This window comes from Falco biarmicus, chromosome 4, assembly GCF_023638135.1.
Source record: "Falco biarmicus isolate bFalBia1 chromosome 4, bFalBia1.pri, whole genome shotgun sequence".
Classification (NCBI taxonomy): domain Eukaryota; kingdom Metazoa; phylum Chordata; class Aves; order Falconiformes; family Falconidae; genus Falco; species Falco biarmicus.
This window is the reverse complement of record NC_079291.1, coordinates 17,954,350-17,967,806: the sequence shown is the minus strand read 5'-3', so window position 1 is coordinate 17,967,806 and position 13,457 is coordinate 17,954,350. Positions and strand designations below refer to the sequence as shown.

Below are 13,457 nucleotides of genomic sequence, written 5' to 3'. Positions count from 1 at the left end.
AGCCCTTTCCTTGGTGCTGTGCCATGGGCAGGCAGGATCCAGCCTCACTGTGCCATCCCGTTGCTCCTAAATAAAAAGAAGCTCTTGAGTTCAGAAGTGAATCCTTGATTGCTATTATGCTGGCAAGTAAACATAACATTTTCTTACGAAATGACACTGAAAGCAGAAGAAATTATGTAGAAATGAAATTAAATCAAGAACTTAGAGTTTTACTGTGAGTCTAGCCCCTGCTTAAAGGTGCTCCACTACACCCATGCATGGACACAGTCAGTGACACTTCCACAAGACTCATCCTGTCTCTGAATATCCAACAGGACTTGTTTCTCTTCTTTCAACTATTGCTTCTTCTGTTTGATTTTCTCTTCTTAATAATCTAAATGTTCACGTTTTTTCTTTGTCTTCGCTTTCCCCCAGTGTTGAACCGGACCTGCCCCTTTCTTTCCTTCCTTAAAGTCTATCTGTGACGTTAGTTCTCACGTTGATCTCTGATGTCTACCTATACATTTCTGTTTCAACCTTTATTTGCACCACTGGTCAAAGCAAACTATGTGCTGATGAAGTAAGAAGCAAAAGCAAGATCTTGAAAGGTCATTTGAACAAGCTGATATGACTCAATTTCCTTCTATATTCAAATGAAAAACTAACCTAAAGTGTAAGACCTGGATTGCAGGGTTGAGTTGAGTGATTTATTTTTTTTCTTTTTTGTAACAGAAGAACGTGAAGATGAAAAGTTTACATGCTGAACAGCTTCAACGTACAACCTCTAAGGAACATTTTGAGGAGAAGACTTTGTTGACAACACTCAGAGGTATGAAATATCAATTGAGAAGTTCGGTTTCTGACTCCCAGGAGTTGTGGTGTCAGCCAACAGTGGTCTCCCCAAGGTGACCAGAATTACCTATGCAACACCTTTGCAGGGGTTTTTTTGCATCACTTTACATCCAAAGAGCTCATATTGGACTCAAACCAGGTAGAAGAGTGCAGAAAATTCACCTTATAGCCTGATTCAGCTCTTTCTGGGGTGCTGGCTGTCACATAGCAACCACTTCAGGAATGCAATTTCTTCATGTCTCTTCTGCATAATTACTTGGTCGCTCAAGCTTTGCAGATCACTTCAGGTCTTGTGGACATAGCACAGGGCTGCAGGCTTTTCTCTGCTTTGCCCAGAAGCTGTGGATGTAGTTTCACAATCACTCCAACCCATCGAAACCATCCGTGTCTGACACTCAGGCTGTTCCCTACCTTCTTCTGCATTTCTGCAGAACCAGCTGATCATTCCACCATCCAAACACCATTGCTACCATGTCAGGCAGCAGCCTGTCCTTATGTGGGATTAAGTGATGCTGGAACCATATCTGGTGAGTACCCTTACCCACATAGCTGTCTTCCTTCAGTGCTCTGTTTGTGGAAGCAATTGCACATTTCTCTTACCCCAAGACCATGAGTCTAAGCAGTCTCCAAAATGGGCATCTCTCCTGTTCTGAATCCTGGTCTAGTTGAGTTGGTAATAGCTCCCTCAAAGCTTTCAGAGTTTATCCTGAGAATGCCTCGCAGACTGCTGTCTCCGCATTCTTGCCTACCCTCACAACCCTTTCTGCTTCTTTCCCTGATGAAGCGTCCTTGGTTTTTTGAGTCTTTGTATTTATTTACTTCTAATAGTTCTCTTTCACATCTTGTTCTTCCTAATAACTGTGCTTAATAAGAAAGAAGCCTCTTGGAGGGATCCATCCTCACATGCACAGCAGGGGATGATCACAGGATGGCAGCAACAGTGTTAGTTCAGCCCTGCTGGAACATGGTATTTATGTTACTGCTCACAAAACCTTGCGTTGTCCTTTCATGTTTGAGTACTGATGACTCTGGGGGTGGTTTAAAATGCTAATTGAAAAATAAGCTGGCTAACACTTTTCTGTTTAATTTCTAGTCAAGAAACTGTTTTTTAATATCTGCAAGAGCCTGGACTCAATGCTTTCCTCTTTTTGGTGAGCTACCTTGTGCTAACGATATGGTTTAGGATCAGCATTCATGCCTGTGGTTCAGGCACCATCTTCAACCACCACCGGCCTCTGCATGTCTTTTTTTAACAGCAGGAACTCTTAAGTCACTTTTTATATATGCCTGAAGCTTATTTTACTTAAAATATTTTAACAGAGAGCAGTCTCCTCTGAATTCTTGAAGATCCAATAGCATGTTAGAGTGGAATCTTTTGTTAACTCTGCTGAAGGCTTTGTCACTCTGGAACATTTAGCTTAGTTATTAAACATAGAATCATAGAATCATTCAGGCTGGAAATGACCTTTAAGATCAAGTCCAACCATTAAGGGGAAAAGTGCTTTTATAATGAAAAATCCTCTGCTTAGCTGAAGATCTCTTTATTTGATCAGTGGCACTTTTTACTTGCTTAGTAGCAAACCCTGGTAACTTCTAGTAGTTGTACAGCTCAGGGAATCACTGCTCATCGGAGCTTTGAGGCTGCCCAAAGTGTGGGCAGAAAGTCCAGTAGTCCTGGTGGGTGAGTCCATCCTACAGTCTGAGGTCCGAGCACAGCAATGGTCTCTGACAGCTCAGCAGCTTTTCAGCAGTTTTCTCTGCATGAACAAAATCATATAAGTTGTTGAACGTATGTGATTGCTATCACAGTGGGGGGGGGGGGGGGGGGGGGGGGAAAGACTTGTGCCTTCCTGTATGTGGGCTGAGAAAACTTTCAACCATTCTTGGTCAAACAGTAACACCAAAGGCTCCTTTTTTCTTGCTGGTTATATGTGCCATAGGCTATGGATGGGTGAAATGGCAAAGAAGAAGGAGGGAGTTACAAAACCAGGAGATTATAAGGTAAAATTTTAGTATTTTATTTCTATAAACAGTGAAAAACATAATCTATTTCAGAGTAATATAAAATGTTGGCATCTAGGCTGTAATTATGCTGTTTATAACAACAAAAAAGATTGTACCTTCTTAAAGCCAGCTTGAAATATTAACAGTTTACATTGGAAAATGAATTTCTGTCAAGAGCAGAAAGTCATCTTCTGAAAACTTGTAAAACTTTTCTTATAGCAAAGTGTCTGAGAAAGCAAATTTATCATGCCTGTCTCAGGAATATTGGGTGGTGGATATGTGCTTTTAGCCATTTAAATGCTTCTAAGATCATGCATTTTAAAAGGGAGTGAACAGAAAGGTTTACATCAGTCTTGGAAACAACACTCCAATGGCTTTCTAAAGATGCTTTTCCTGATCTTCTTCCTTTCCTTATAAGGAATAAATAGATAAATTAAAAATTACTTCATAAGTAAGTTTTCCTGAAAATGTTTCACAATTGCAGCCTATCATTTTACAGATGAGTGCAAGTAAATTAAGAATTGCTGATTAAAACTAGTTTATTGATTTCAAATTGCAAAGGAATCAGAGAGAGAAGGCGCTGCTTTTTTAAGTGACCATTTTCCAGCTTTTACTTTGGTTTTTTTTTGAAACTTTTTGCAAGATAAGGACAAATTTCATTAGCAAAGTATGCAAGTACCCCACATGCTGTTCCCATTTACTTGTTCAGAATTATATACAGAAGTATACTTCTATGCAAGCCCAAACAACAGAACAGTCCATATTTTGCCTTAAGTCTAAATGAGAATGCAGCTGTGTTGCTATGTTCAACAAGTGCCAATAGGATTACATCTTTCAGAAGATTGTTCTTAAAAGAATTTTTAGCTTTTCCTCCCTTTTGATAGTAGAGTAGCTCAGGTGAAAAAGACTTGGAGCTGAAGCAAGAAGCAATGGAATTTTCATAATTTTATTTTCAGTGTGCTCTATGCATCTTGAAACTGAAACTGTTGCTGCCTTACGGGTGTCCTAGATCCATCCAGCAAGACGCTAAAAAGAGGGCTCAGGTGTCTTCATAAAGTATCCTCAAATTATAAGTACAACCTCTTCACATTTCAGTATTATTCCCACCTCCAATTTTAGCTTTATGAGTGCAGATTGAACTTGTATAATTGATAAACAGAGTCTTGGTTATTTTAAAATGGCTGAATCTTGAGGCAAATAATAATGATAAAAATTCCTAGAATGCAGCTTAGTAAATTAAAAATTCATTCATAATTAATAGAAAATGTGACATATAAAGAACACTGAGAGGGAAGAGTTATTGTTGTCATATACAGCATGACAGTAGCTATAATGTTGTATACTACGTGGGACAATATCATTTCCAACACAATTCAGTAAAATGTCCCTTCATGCATCTGTGACATTCCACAGTTAACAATAAAGGAAGCAACAAAGAAAATGTGTCTATTTTGACAATTCCCATTTTTCACTTTCAGTAAGCTTTGAAAGAGAAGCTTAAGATGATTCCGAACAGCAGCATAACCCAGCAGATCTACTCCTCCAATGAGACGCTGCCAGACACCTCAGAGAGGCTCCGCACCATTCTCATAGCCCTGTACCTCATCAACCTGGCCGGCGGCACCCTTGGGGTCATCATGATGTCCCATCAGTTGTTTCAAAGACGATCGCAATCTGTGATGACCATTATCATCATCAGCCTTCTGGTGCTGCATACCTTGATGCTACTCAGCATCCCCTTCCGCCTCAGCTATTACATTTTACAGGAATGGAAATTTGGGAGGTTCACCTGTAAGCTAGCAAGCGCCATCATCTACCTCCACATGTACACCACCTTCATGTTTTACGTGGCTATCATCATAATACGCCTCCTCCGCCTGGAGTTTAGGAAGTGCTACACCACCACCTGGGTGGGTGCTGTCTGGCTGGTGGGAGCACTGGTGGTCACACCGGTTCTTCTCTCCCACTATGGCACCTCTAAGACGTACAACCCCTCCGAATGCTTTCAGTTCCACAAGGAGATACAAGAGGTGCCCATGGTGATCACAAACTACTGCTTGGTTGGGATTTTGGTGGCAGTTTGTGCTGTGCTTACTGTCATCCAGTTGTCTGTCATCTGTAGACTGGCTGTGAAATACTGGCCTGACATCAACTCCCATGTGGAATTCAGGGCTCAGGCAAAGAGTTTCTTCTTCATCCTGGTAACATTAGTGTGTTTTATGCCTCATCACGTGTTCAGAGTATATTACATCCAAAACTGCCACCTGGACAAAGACCATAAACTCCTTCCATACAACGAAATTTTTTTAGCTTTAACAGCAATGTGCTGCTTGGATATGTTGTGCTTCATAGCAGGAATAGCCCACTGAACTTGCAGCCACCAGGAAATCCAGCTGCAGGGTGTCAGTACCAGCTTTTAGCAGAAATAAAACTGTGTCAGGACCTTGCTGAGCCGGGGAGACTGCTGAGCCTTCAGCATGGCTGTGTGTGTCTGTAGCATAGTTTGGCTTGTGCAGACCAGTAAGATCTATCTTTCAGAAGCTACTGGGTTTTATTTTCTCCCTTGAAGGCAGACACTTGGCTCTTACTCTGGTCTTTGACCTAAGAGTCATGCCCTGAAGCTTTAACAAGACTTTCCTCAGCTGTCCGTCTCTAACAATTACAGCACGAGCATCCGTTCCTTTCTATTTTTCCCTCAAAGTATCTCAGTAACAACAACCCACTGTGTCCAATAAGTTGTCCACTCTGAAGGTTTAATGAATTCTTCTGGAAGTTGTGATACTGAGGGGAAGAGAGAGAAGAAAGAAATTCTCTTACAGGATGTTTGTACTAGTGATTTTAGATAGCAAGGACATAGACTCTGTTCAAATAAAAAGTATTCAAGGCATGAAACAGGGTATGAATGAAATACTGTAGTAACATATTCCAGCAGAATCCTTTTCTTTGCTTATACAAATATTAAATTAAATTATATGAAAAAACTTATCAGTCTCACAAGGTCACCTTCGCTTCATTTCAAAACCACAAGCAGCTCACTGAATTGTGGTAATCACATGTATAGAGCAAGTGAGAGCGGAACGGGCCACAGCTTTCAAAACTTCTGCCTTGTGTCACTCCCCTGTCAGGGCTGGATCTGTGGCTGTTATCCCTTAGGTCAATTCTAGCCAAAGAAATACAAGTTAATGTGGTCCTATAACTGGATCTGGAATTCAGATCAAGGGGTCTGTTCCTTTACTGGTGGATCAGCTGCTCTCTAGGAGAGGGAGATATTTTATCAGCCTTCAAAAAAACCTTTGATGTCTGGTCACTTTCAGTTGCTTGTTGATTTATTATCAGATACCATATTTTTTCCATTTGCCCATCTAACGAAGTAAAACTAGAATAAATTTAACTGAACTGTGTTTAATCAGTTCAACATATGCTCATGTGTGTATACAAACTTGTGCTGGAGTATATATTTTCTCCATTAGACAGATGATATTCTTTGGGTACCACATCCGTTCTGGGAATCTCTGTTTTATCTTTGTTACATAATAATCTGTTTCCATGATTGCATTCTGCCTGTTCTTCTCAGTGCAGAAGGTCTTACAACCCTTCTGTTGAAGGCCCCACTGTCATTTGCTGCATCCCAACAGCTTGAGGCCAGATTTCTCCCACCCCAGACTCCCAGGAGTCACACGAGGGCACGCTTCCGCCTTCATAGACCTATATTCATAGGCCATAATTTTTAGCCTGACAATCTTTGCTACAGAAGTGCTATGATCCCTGGATTCAAACAGGTCAAAACTTGATTTGGGAGGGTTGAAAAGTTACACCTATCAAGTAATGCTAGTGATGCCTAGAACTGGTGGCATTACTTTGAACAAAAAAGCTCACATCTACTTTGTCAATCCTGAATAAACGTTTTTACCTTTACATTTACATAAAAGAACTTTGTTGAAAACTCCTGATGGTTCCAGGATCCTTTCAGCCTCTTTTAAAAACTGAGAGGTGTCCAGAGTACCAGTAGCAAGTCCTGAAGTCTTCTGAAAATCCTGCCCTTGCAGCTTCCTCGAATGTCACCAGGTCCACTCCTCTTCATTACATGATGTCTGCTCAGCCCATGATCTTGAAAGATGGCAGCGAGAGGTACAATGCAATACAACAGAGGTGAAATGCAAAGGGACAGATGCTAAAATGGGTGAATTATTCCCAAACCAGCAGCTTTTCAAATCCTTCTCCAGGCAGGATGCAGCTCTGGTACTTCAGGAGACACTTGCACCTCTGCCACCTGGAAGAACTGGGGTAAGTTGGATCTACCAAAGCCTTGAGAAAAACTGGCAGAGTTGTTGGTGGGGTAATAAGTACATTGTTTTTCCCTTCTGGTTGCTAGACTCCTGTGGCTAAATAAAAAATCTGTTAGTTGAACAAGTGTCCTGTTTCGCTGCCTATTCTCACTGACCAACGTTTCTATTATGACTTACCTGGTAAAAATCAGTCATCTGGTGTTTCTTGTGATTCTGCTGATAATCTAGTGGTCCAGCATAATGGTGTGCAAGTCTGGGAGAGGAAAAGGGAAATTACATGCATGTCCTCAGCTGTGGTAACAAAGCATGCCTTGGTGGCCTTCCCTTGGCTTTTGCTCGACATTTTTTATGTGTGCCTGGCTGTGTACCTTGCGGAAATAACCCTGACCCACTGACTTGCTGGCATGATGCTGAAGCTGTGTTGCTCTTCATAGTTGTCTGGTACCCGCTGACTGTTGGCTGTCACTGGACCTGCTGTGCTTGCCTTGCTTGGGTACCACGGGATTGCACGCCGCACTGGGTTGGGTTGGAGTGAACTTTCTTTGTAGCAGCCCAGACAGTGCTGTGTTCTGGATGTGTGGCTAAAACAGTGCTAATAACACACAGTGTCTTGACCACTGCTTGATGCTTGCACAGCATCAAGGCTTGCTTTATTTCCCACATCCTGGTTTCATCTGGGATAGAGGCTTTTTTCTTCTTAGTAGCTGTTGCAATGCAAACTGAGGTAGAAGAAGAGGAAGGGAGGGGATTGACTTTTGTAGTGGTTGTGCAGAGACTGGCTGGGCATTGATCTGCTTGCGGGACATGATAAGTGATTTCCTGCTTTTTTCTCTTTCCTTCACCTACTAAACTGTCTGTGTGTCAACTAATGAATTTTGCTTTTGTTCTTCCTATCCTCCACTCCATCTTGCTGGGGGTGGCAGGACTGAGAGAGCAGTTGTGCGGGTGCTCAGCTGCTGGCCAGGGTCACCCAACCACACACACCTTGTCAGTGAGACCCGTGCCCTTCCCTTGCCAGAAAATTGAAAGTAGCTGAAATACGCATCTGTAGTGCTTCTTCCTTGCAGCCACAGCCACACAACCTTTATTATTAACAATCGCAATGAGGAAAAGTATGGAAAGTGAAATGCAGCTTACGCTTCAGCTTCTTCTCACAGTTATTAAAAACTACAACAGTTTTTGCACCAAAGCTTCAGGTGGAACTTCAGTCTAGTGCTTGCTGTACCATCCAGATCGCATCTCATTCCCATTCCTTCTTCCACTCAACAGTCAGTTTCTTTAACCCAGTCCATGAACCACACTGCTCTCTGCCTCTTGGTCTTCACCACTGGTTTATCTTTCCTGCATTTTAATCTAAGCTCCTTTTTCTTTATGCTTGACCATTTTCTCTGTACCTTCTCTCACTGACTAGGGCTCAGTCATGTGAGGTTAAAGCACTCACTGGTCTCACTGTGGTCCTCTTAACTCAGAAGATAAGAGATTGAACATGGATCCCAGTGTTGTTACAGCTAAGACTCACATTAAAGTGATAGAAAGAAGCTGTATTCAACACCCAGCCCCCTGCTGAGATCTGGAAGCACTCTAAAAACTGGTTAAAATAGGAAGTTATCACTCTACAGGAGGATAATCTGAGAAGTAAATTCAAAAGGGCAATAATATTGAGCTCAGATTGTAGGGTACTTTTCTTACTGTGAATTATGTAATGACACATCCCCTAGAAAACAGTTAAAAACGGTTGGTTTGAATGCCATTTGCATGATTCAAGTGATTCTGGAGATAATTATACACATTAGTAATTGCTTTCACGTTAACTGAATATGTAAAATTGTAAACCATTTAGTCATCCCATTCATTTTTAATGCCATCAAATGAACACTGGGAAAATCCCCAGACATTCTGAAGGGAAGAATATCAAACTGCTAAATGTCTCTTCTGTTGTTCTCTGCCTGAAGTTCTGCATAAAATGAGCAAGCAAACAAAACAAAACAAAATCCCATTTGTACACCTGACTTCCTAAATTAGTTTGATAACAGAAAGCTATAGGCAGAGCAAGAAGATTCCTACCATCAAAAACCGGCATGCTCACTGCTGTCACAGCTATGGTGCTGCATTAGGTGGCTTGTTTCTACCTGACTCAGGCATACCCTTTTAAACAGTTCTGAAGGTGATGTGAGCCTGCTCACAAGCACACTGCACAAAGGGCATATATCTTTTTTGATTCATATCTGCTAGCATCCAGAACAGCAACGTTGAAATGGCAAAAAGTCTCCATTTCGTTCTGATGCATCTGTTCCTTCTGCCTGCTAATAGAGAAAGGTCATACTGATGATGCTGTCAATGGGCATGCCCCTCACTGTAAGCAAACAGAAGGAACAGATGCATTGGGTGGAAACAAAGAAAACAAAGACACATTCCCCCTCCCCTCCCTTTTTTTTTCTTTTTTTCTTTTTTTCTTTCTTCTCCACTCAAGCACTGGCATTCTGAGCGCTAATGAAGATTTTGGTTGGGGAAAAGATATGATCAAGTAATGTTATTTGCCTCAGATGGTTCAAGCTGCCTAACCCATACATTGCAGGGAGCTCATTACAATTTACAGTCCCCATGCTCCTCTCTGCAACAGCTGAAGATCATTTCCTTTGCAGTTACAGAAATGGGAACTAAGTACAGTGATCTGTGGGAGGTCATGAGGAGAAGGGTGTGGGGGTGGTGCACTTGCAGAATATGTGTGGGGTACAGATTGACCAACTTTGTCTCAATTAATAATGAAATTGTTCACTTCACATACTCTGCCCAGAATTCAAGGTTAAATCTGTAATATTTTCACTGTTTGAGCCTGAATCCCTTGTCCTGGTTATGCAGATACCCTGAGTCTCAGGGTGGCTCTTTGCTATGGGGAGATCAGTCCCTACGCCTAGGACCGCCTCAGGGTGTCTGTATTTTGAACAGCAGTTTTCATAACTTTTTTTTTCTTTTCTGTTGCAATCCTCAATATAAAGCCACAACACAGTTCCTGTCTTTTATCATGCACTCCAGTTTGGGGCTTTGAGTGCCACCATGAGCCATGGAGTAACTATCTGGCATACCAAGCAGAACCACATTGGGTAAACTTATGAAAGTTTTGAGTTGAAAATTACTCTATCCATAAGCATGTGGATGAAAACATTGCAGAAAGGCTACAGGAGGGCAGCATTTATGGCAATGATTGGTACACAGAGAATACCAGACAAAATTAAACCCACAGAAACAAAAAAAATAATTAAAAAAAACCAACAAAGCTACAAATGGCCAGAAAAACCCACAATTTCATCATATCTTCTGTCTTTCATCACGTCTGAAAACAACACTGTTCTCAGCTGTTGGTGAGGAGCCACATACTAAATCCATGGGAAGTCGTGACTATCTGTTGTCACGGAAAGGGGTGTGACATGAATTATAGACAGAAATTTTGTACATCAGCTGGCAATTTTGTGACCAGGCTGACATTCAAGGGGCAGGAGCCATAGCTCAGGAGGAAGTTGCTGACGTTGTGTAAGATGAAAGAGCTGTATCACCAAAACCATGCAATGTAATGGCAAGTTAATAGCAAGAATTTTCTAAATGCTGTCACTGGTGAGTGTAATTGCCCACAGTCATCTATTCCCTGTCATTATCTTACCAGACAAACAGGCAAGGCAAGGAGCTGACAGTGAACTGCTTCACCTATTCCTCAGCTGTAAGAAGATTTCTTATTGCATTGAACAGCTAAAGAACACAAACCCTTTGGAGTTCTAGGGAAGAAAAAGTCTGACAGCACAAAATCAGGTGCACTGAGCAACTCCATTTCTGAATCTTTAGACTCCACAGCTTCTACCTGGACTCCTGAAAGGGTTCATGGCTTGATCCATTTGGTGTGCTCCCAACCAGTCTCAGGAACTTCTCTCCAAAAGGGTATAAAGCCCTCAGAAAATACATTCGTTGTGTGCTCAGTGAAATCAGCTGCTCAGTAGCTTTGTTCTTCTCCCTGCCGCTTCTTAGCTGTCTCTCCACACTTTAGACCAGGGGTCGTCAAACTACGGCCTGCGGGCCAGATACAGCCCCCCAGGGTCCTCAATCCGGCCCCGGGTATTTACAGAACCCCCCCACCCCCCCGCCGCCAGGGGTTGGGGGGGAAACCAAGCAGCCACAGATGACTGCCTGCCACTGCATCCGCGTGCCGGCCCCCTGGTTAAAAAGTTTGAGGACCCCTGCTTTAGACCCTCAAGAACATCTCTCATGTCCCTGTTGCTGACCCGCTTGGGACTGAGATAGCATCCCCACCTGCAGAGGCTCTCCCATCAAGTAGATGGATGCAGTCATTTATGGCAAACTGCACAGGAGCACTGAAGCATGTGCAGAAATGTGCAAGCCAGGGAGCATCACTTGTGAAGGACCAGACTCGCACAGAGCAGAAGAGAGGAAAGTTGGGCTCCAGATGAAATAATCTTCTCTCTGCCGAGGAAAGATGGGATGGTGGTTCTTAGTGCTCTGCCTTAGTGCTAAGAAGAAAGTAGCTGCCTGCTTTTTGGTTCTGGCAAGCAAAGAGGGAGGTCATTAATGTTTTGGAGGAAAGAAGACTGGAGGAGACAGACTGGAGGACATTTGCCTTGCATGCCAATTCTTTTATTCAAGATTTCTCTTGAATACTTGGGAAGGCTGATTTATGTTACCCAAGGCATGCTTTCATTGCACAAAACATAGTCTAAGTTCTAATACTCCATGGCAATAAATTACATTAATCTATTGAACAAGAAAATAAAAAAAAATACATTATAAGGTAGAGCCTTTATATGACATTAAACAATAGCATAAAAATACATGCTGCTTTTAGCTCATACGCTGCTTGGCAGAAGGATAGTATGCCCAGTAAATCCAGTGACACATCTTCTGTCAGTGCATCAATAGTGTTTACTCAAAGATGTGATAAACAACCCTTCAGCCATATTTTTAATAAACTCTCTTCCTATAGCAATCCTTCCTCTTTCATCTTCATATCCTCTCTCTGTGGAAACCCCCTCTAAAATTTTGCAATATGAAACCCACCAGATTCATGTGAAAAGGTTAACCACTGGAAAAACCTTCCTCTCCCCAAAATCACAACAACTGGAAATAAAGAGGACTCTTCACAAGCTCCACACTTTATTTTCTCCCCAGCATTATGATACCAGCCTCCTTTCCCAAAGCTTAACCTAACCGAGTGGCTGCCTATGTATCATGGAAGGAGCAAATGAAGAACTGAATCAGGAAAAGGCTTTTCCGCAGTGAGGAACACCAGGATGACTCATCTGCTGCTCCTGGCATCTCTCTCACTGTCCTCTGGCTCTGTTGTGAAAGCACAAAATGTCAGTGCAGAGGTTGGTGGAGCTTGTCCTGTAAACAGGCTGTGCAATATAAGCCACCAGGCAGTCTCCTGCTTCAGCTCTACTGCTACCCTCTGCAGTTACCCTAGAAACATTTCTATCTGTAAAAAGACACTTATGCTAATTACTAGTTGTCTTTTTTCCTAACCCCTAGAGCTCTTCAAAGGAGAAATACAGACAAATGGCTCTTGAAAACTGCCAGTCTTTTTTATGTGAAAATTCCCCCTTCCCTTGAAACATTACCCTCTAACTCCCCCTGAGAAAAGTAACACCAGCAAAAGTTACTACTGGATTAGTTACAACTTTCTAAAAATTTTGGCCTTTTTTTTTTTTGTTTTAGGCATTTATTTTTTTTTAGACATTGTTCATTTTTTAGGCATTTGTTCATCAGACATAAGCTGATGAACAAAATATGTCTGTACAATTTATGTCACACCTTTTGGGCGACAACAGAAGGTCACAACTTACAGTTTACCATGGATTTAGTGCATGGCTCTGCAGCAACAGCTGATTGAAGAGCTCTTCGTAAGTAGCTTTTACTCCCCTTTAAGGAAGGACCAGTTTGGTATCATATAGCACATTCCTCATTGCCTGTTTTCATCTGTTTAGTGAAATACTGGTTTTATGTTTGTGGGTGGGGAAACTCACTCACCAAGCACCAGCAAGTTCAGTGTAATTTTTCCAGGTTTCTAGCCCTGAGCTGATCTGTTTTAGGTGACCCTAATGCTTCACTTATTTAACTTGTTGCCAGTCAAGTTCTGGCACAAGGAGGCTAGAGAGTATAAGATTTGAGTACCACTGACTTAAACCAAAGTTATGCTGAGTTTACAATCACTTTCCAGAAGATTTAAACAGCTTTAAAGCTTATTAAGGTAACAAAAACTCTGACAAAGACTGATATCTGCACACAGACAGGGCATCTGTCGTTTAAGGAGGTTCCCAACACACAACCACCTCAGCT

General features: G+C 42.0%; 1 protein-coding gene across 5 annotated transcripts; it reads left to right on the top strand.

The window, feature by feature from the left end:
• Positions 1-263: 263 nt before the first annotated feature.
• Positions 264-6,254, top strand: LOC130148989 (probable G-protein coupled receptor 141). 5 transcript variants are annotated; one of them, XM_056338194.1, is made up of 5 exons: positions 264-808; positions 1,263-1,358; positions 1,704-1,798; positions 2,727-2,832; positions 4,314-6,254. In XM_056338194.1, the coding sequence occupies exon 5, from the start codon at positions 4,338-4,340 to the stop codon at positions 5,202-5,204; it is 867 nt and encodes a 288-aa protein (XP_056194169.1). In that variant the 5' UTR covers positions 264-808; positions 1,263-1,358; positions 1,704-1,798; positions 2,727-2,832; positions 4,314-4,337; the 3' UTR covers positions 5,205-6,254. The 5 variants fall into 5 exon arrangements, with proteins under 5 accessions (XP_056194169.1, XP_056194171.1, XP_056194172.1 ...); XM_056338196.1 differs by lacking the exon at positions 1,704-1,798; XM_056338195.1 differs by lacking the exons at positions 1,704-1,798; positions 2,727-2,832 and having other exon boundaries at positions 265-559; positions 712-808.
• The last annotated feature ends 7,203 nt before the right edge of the window (positions 6,255-13,457 follow it).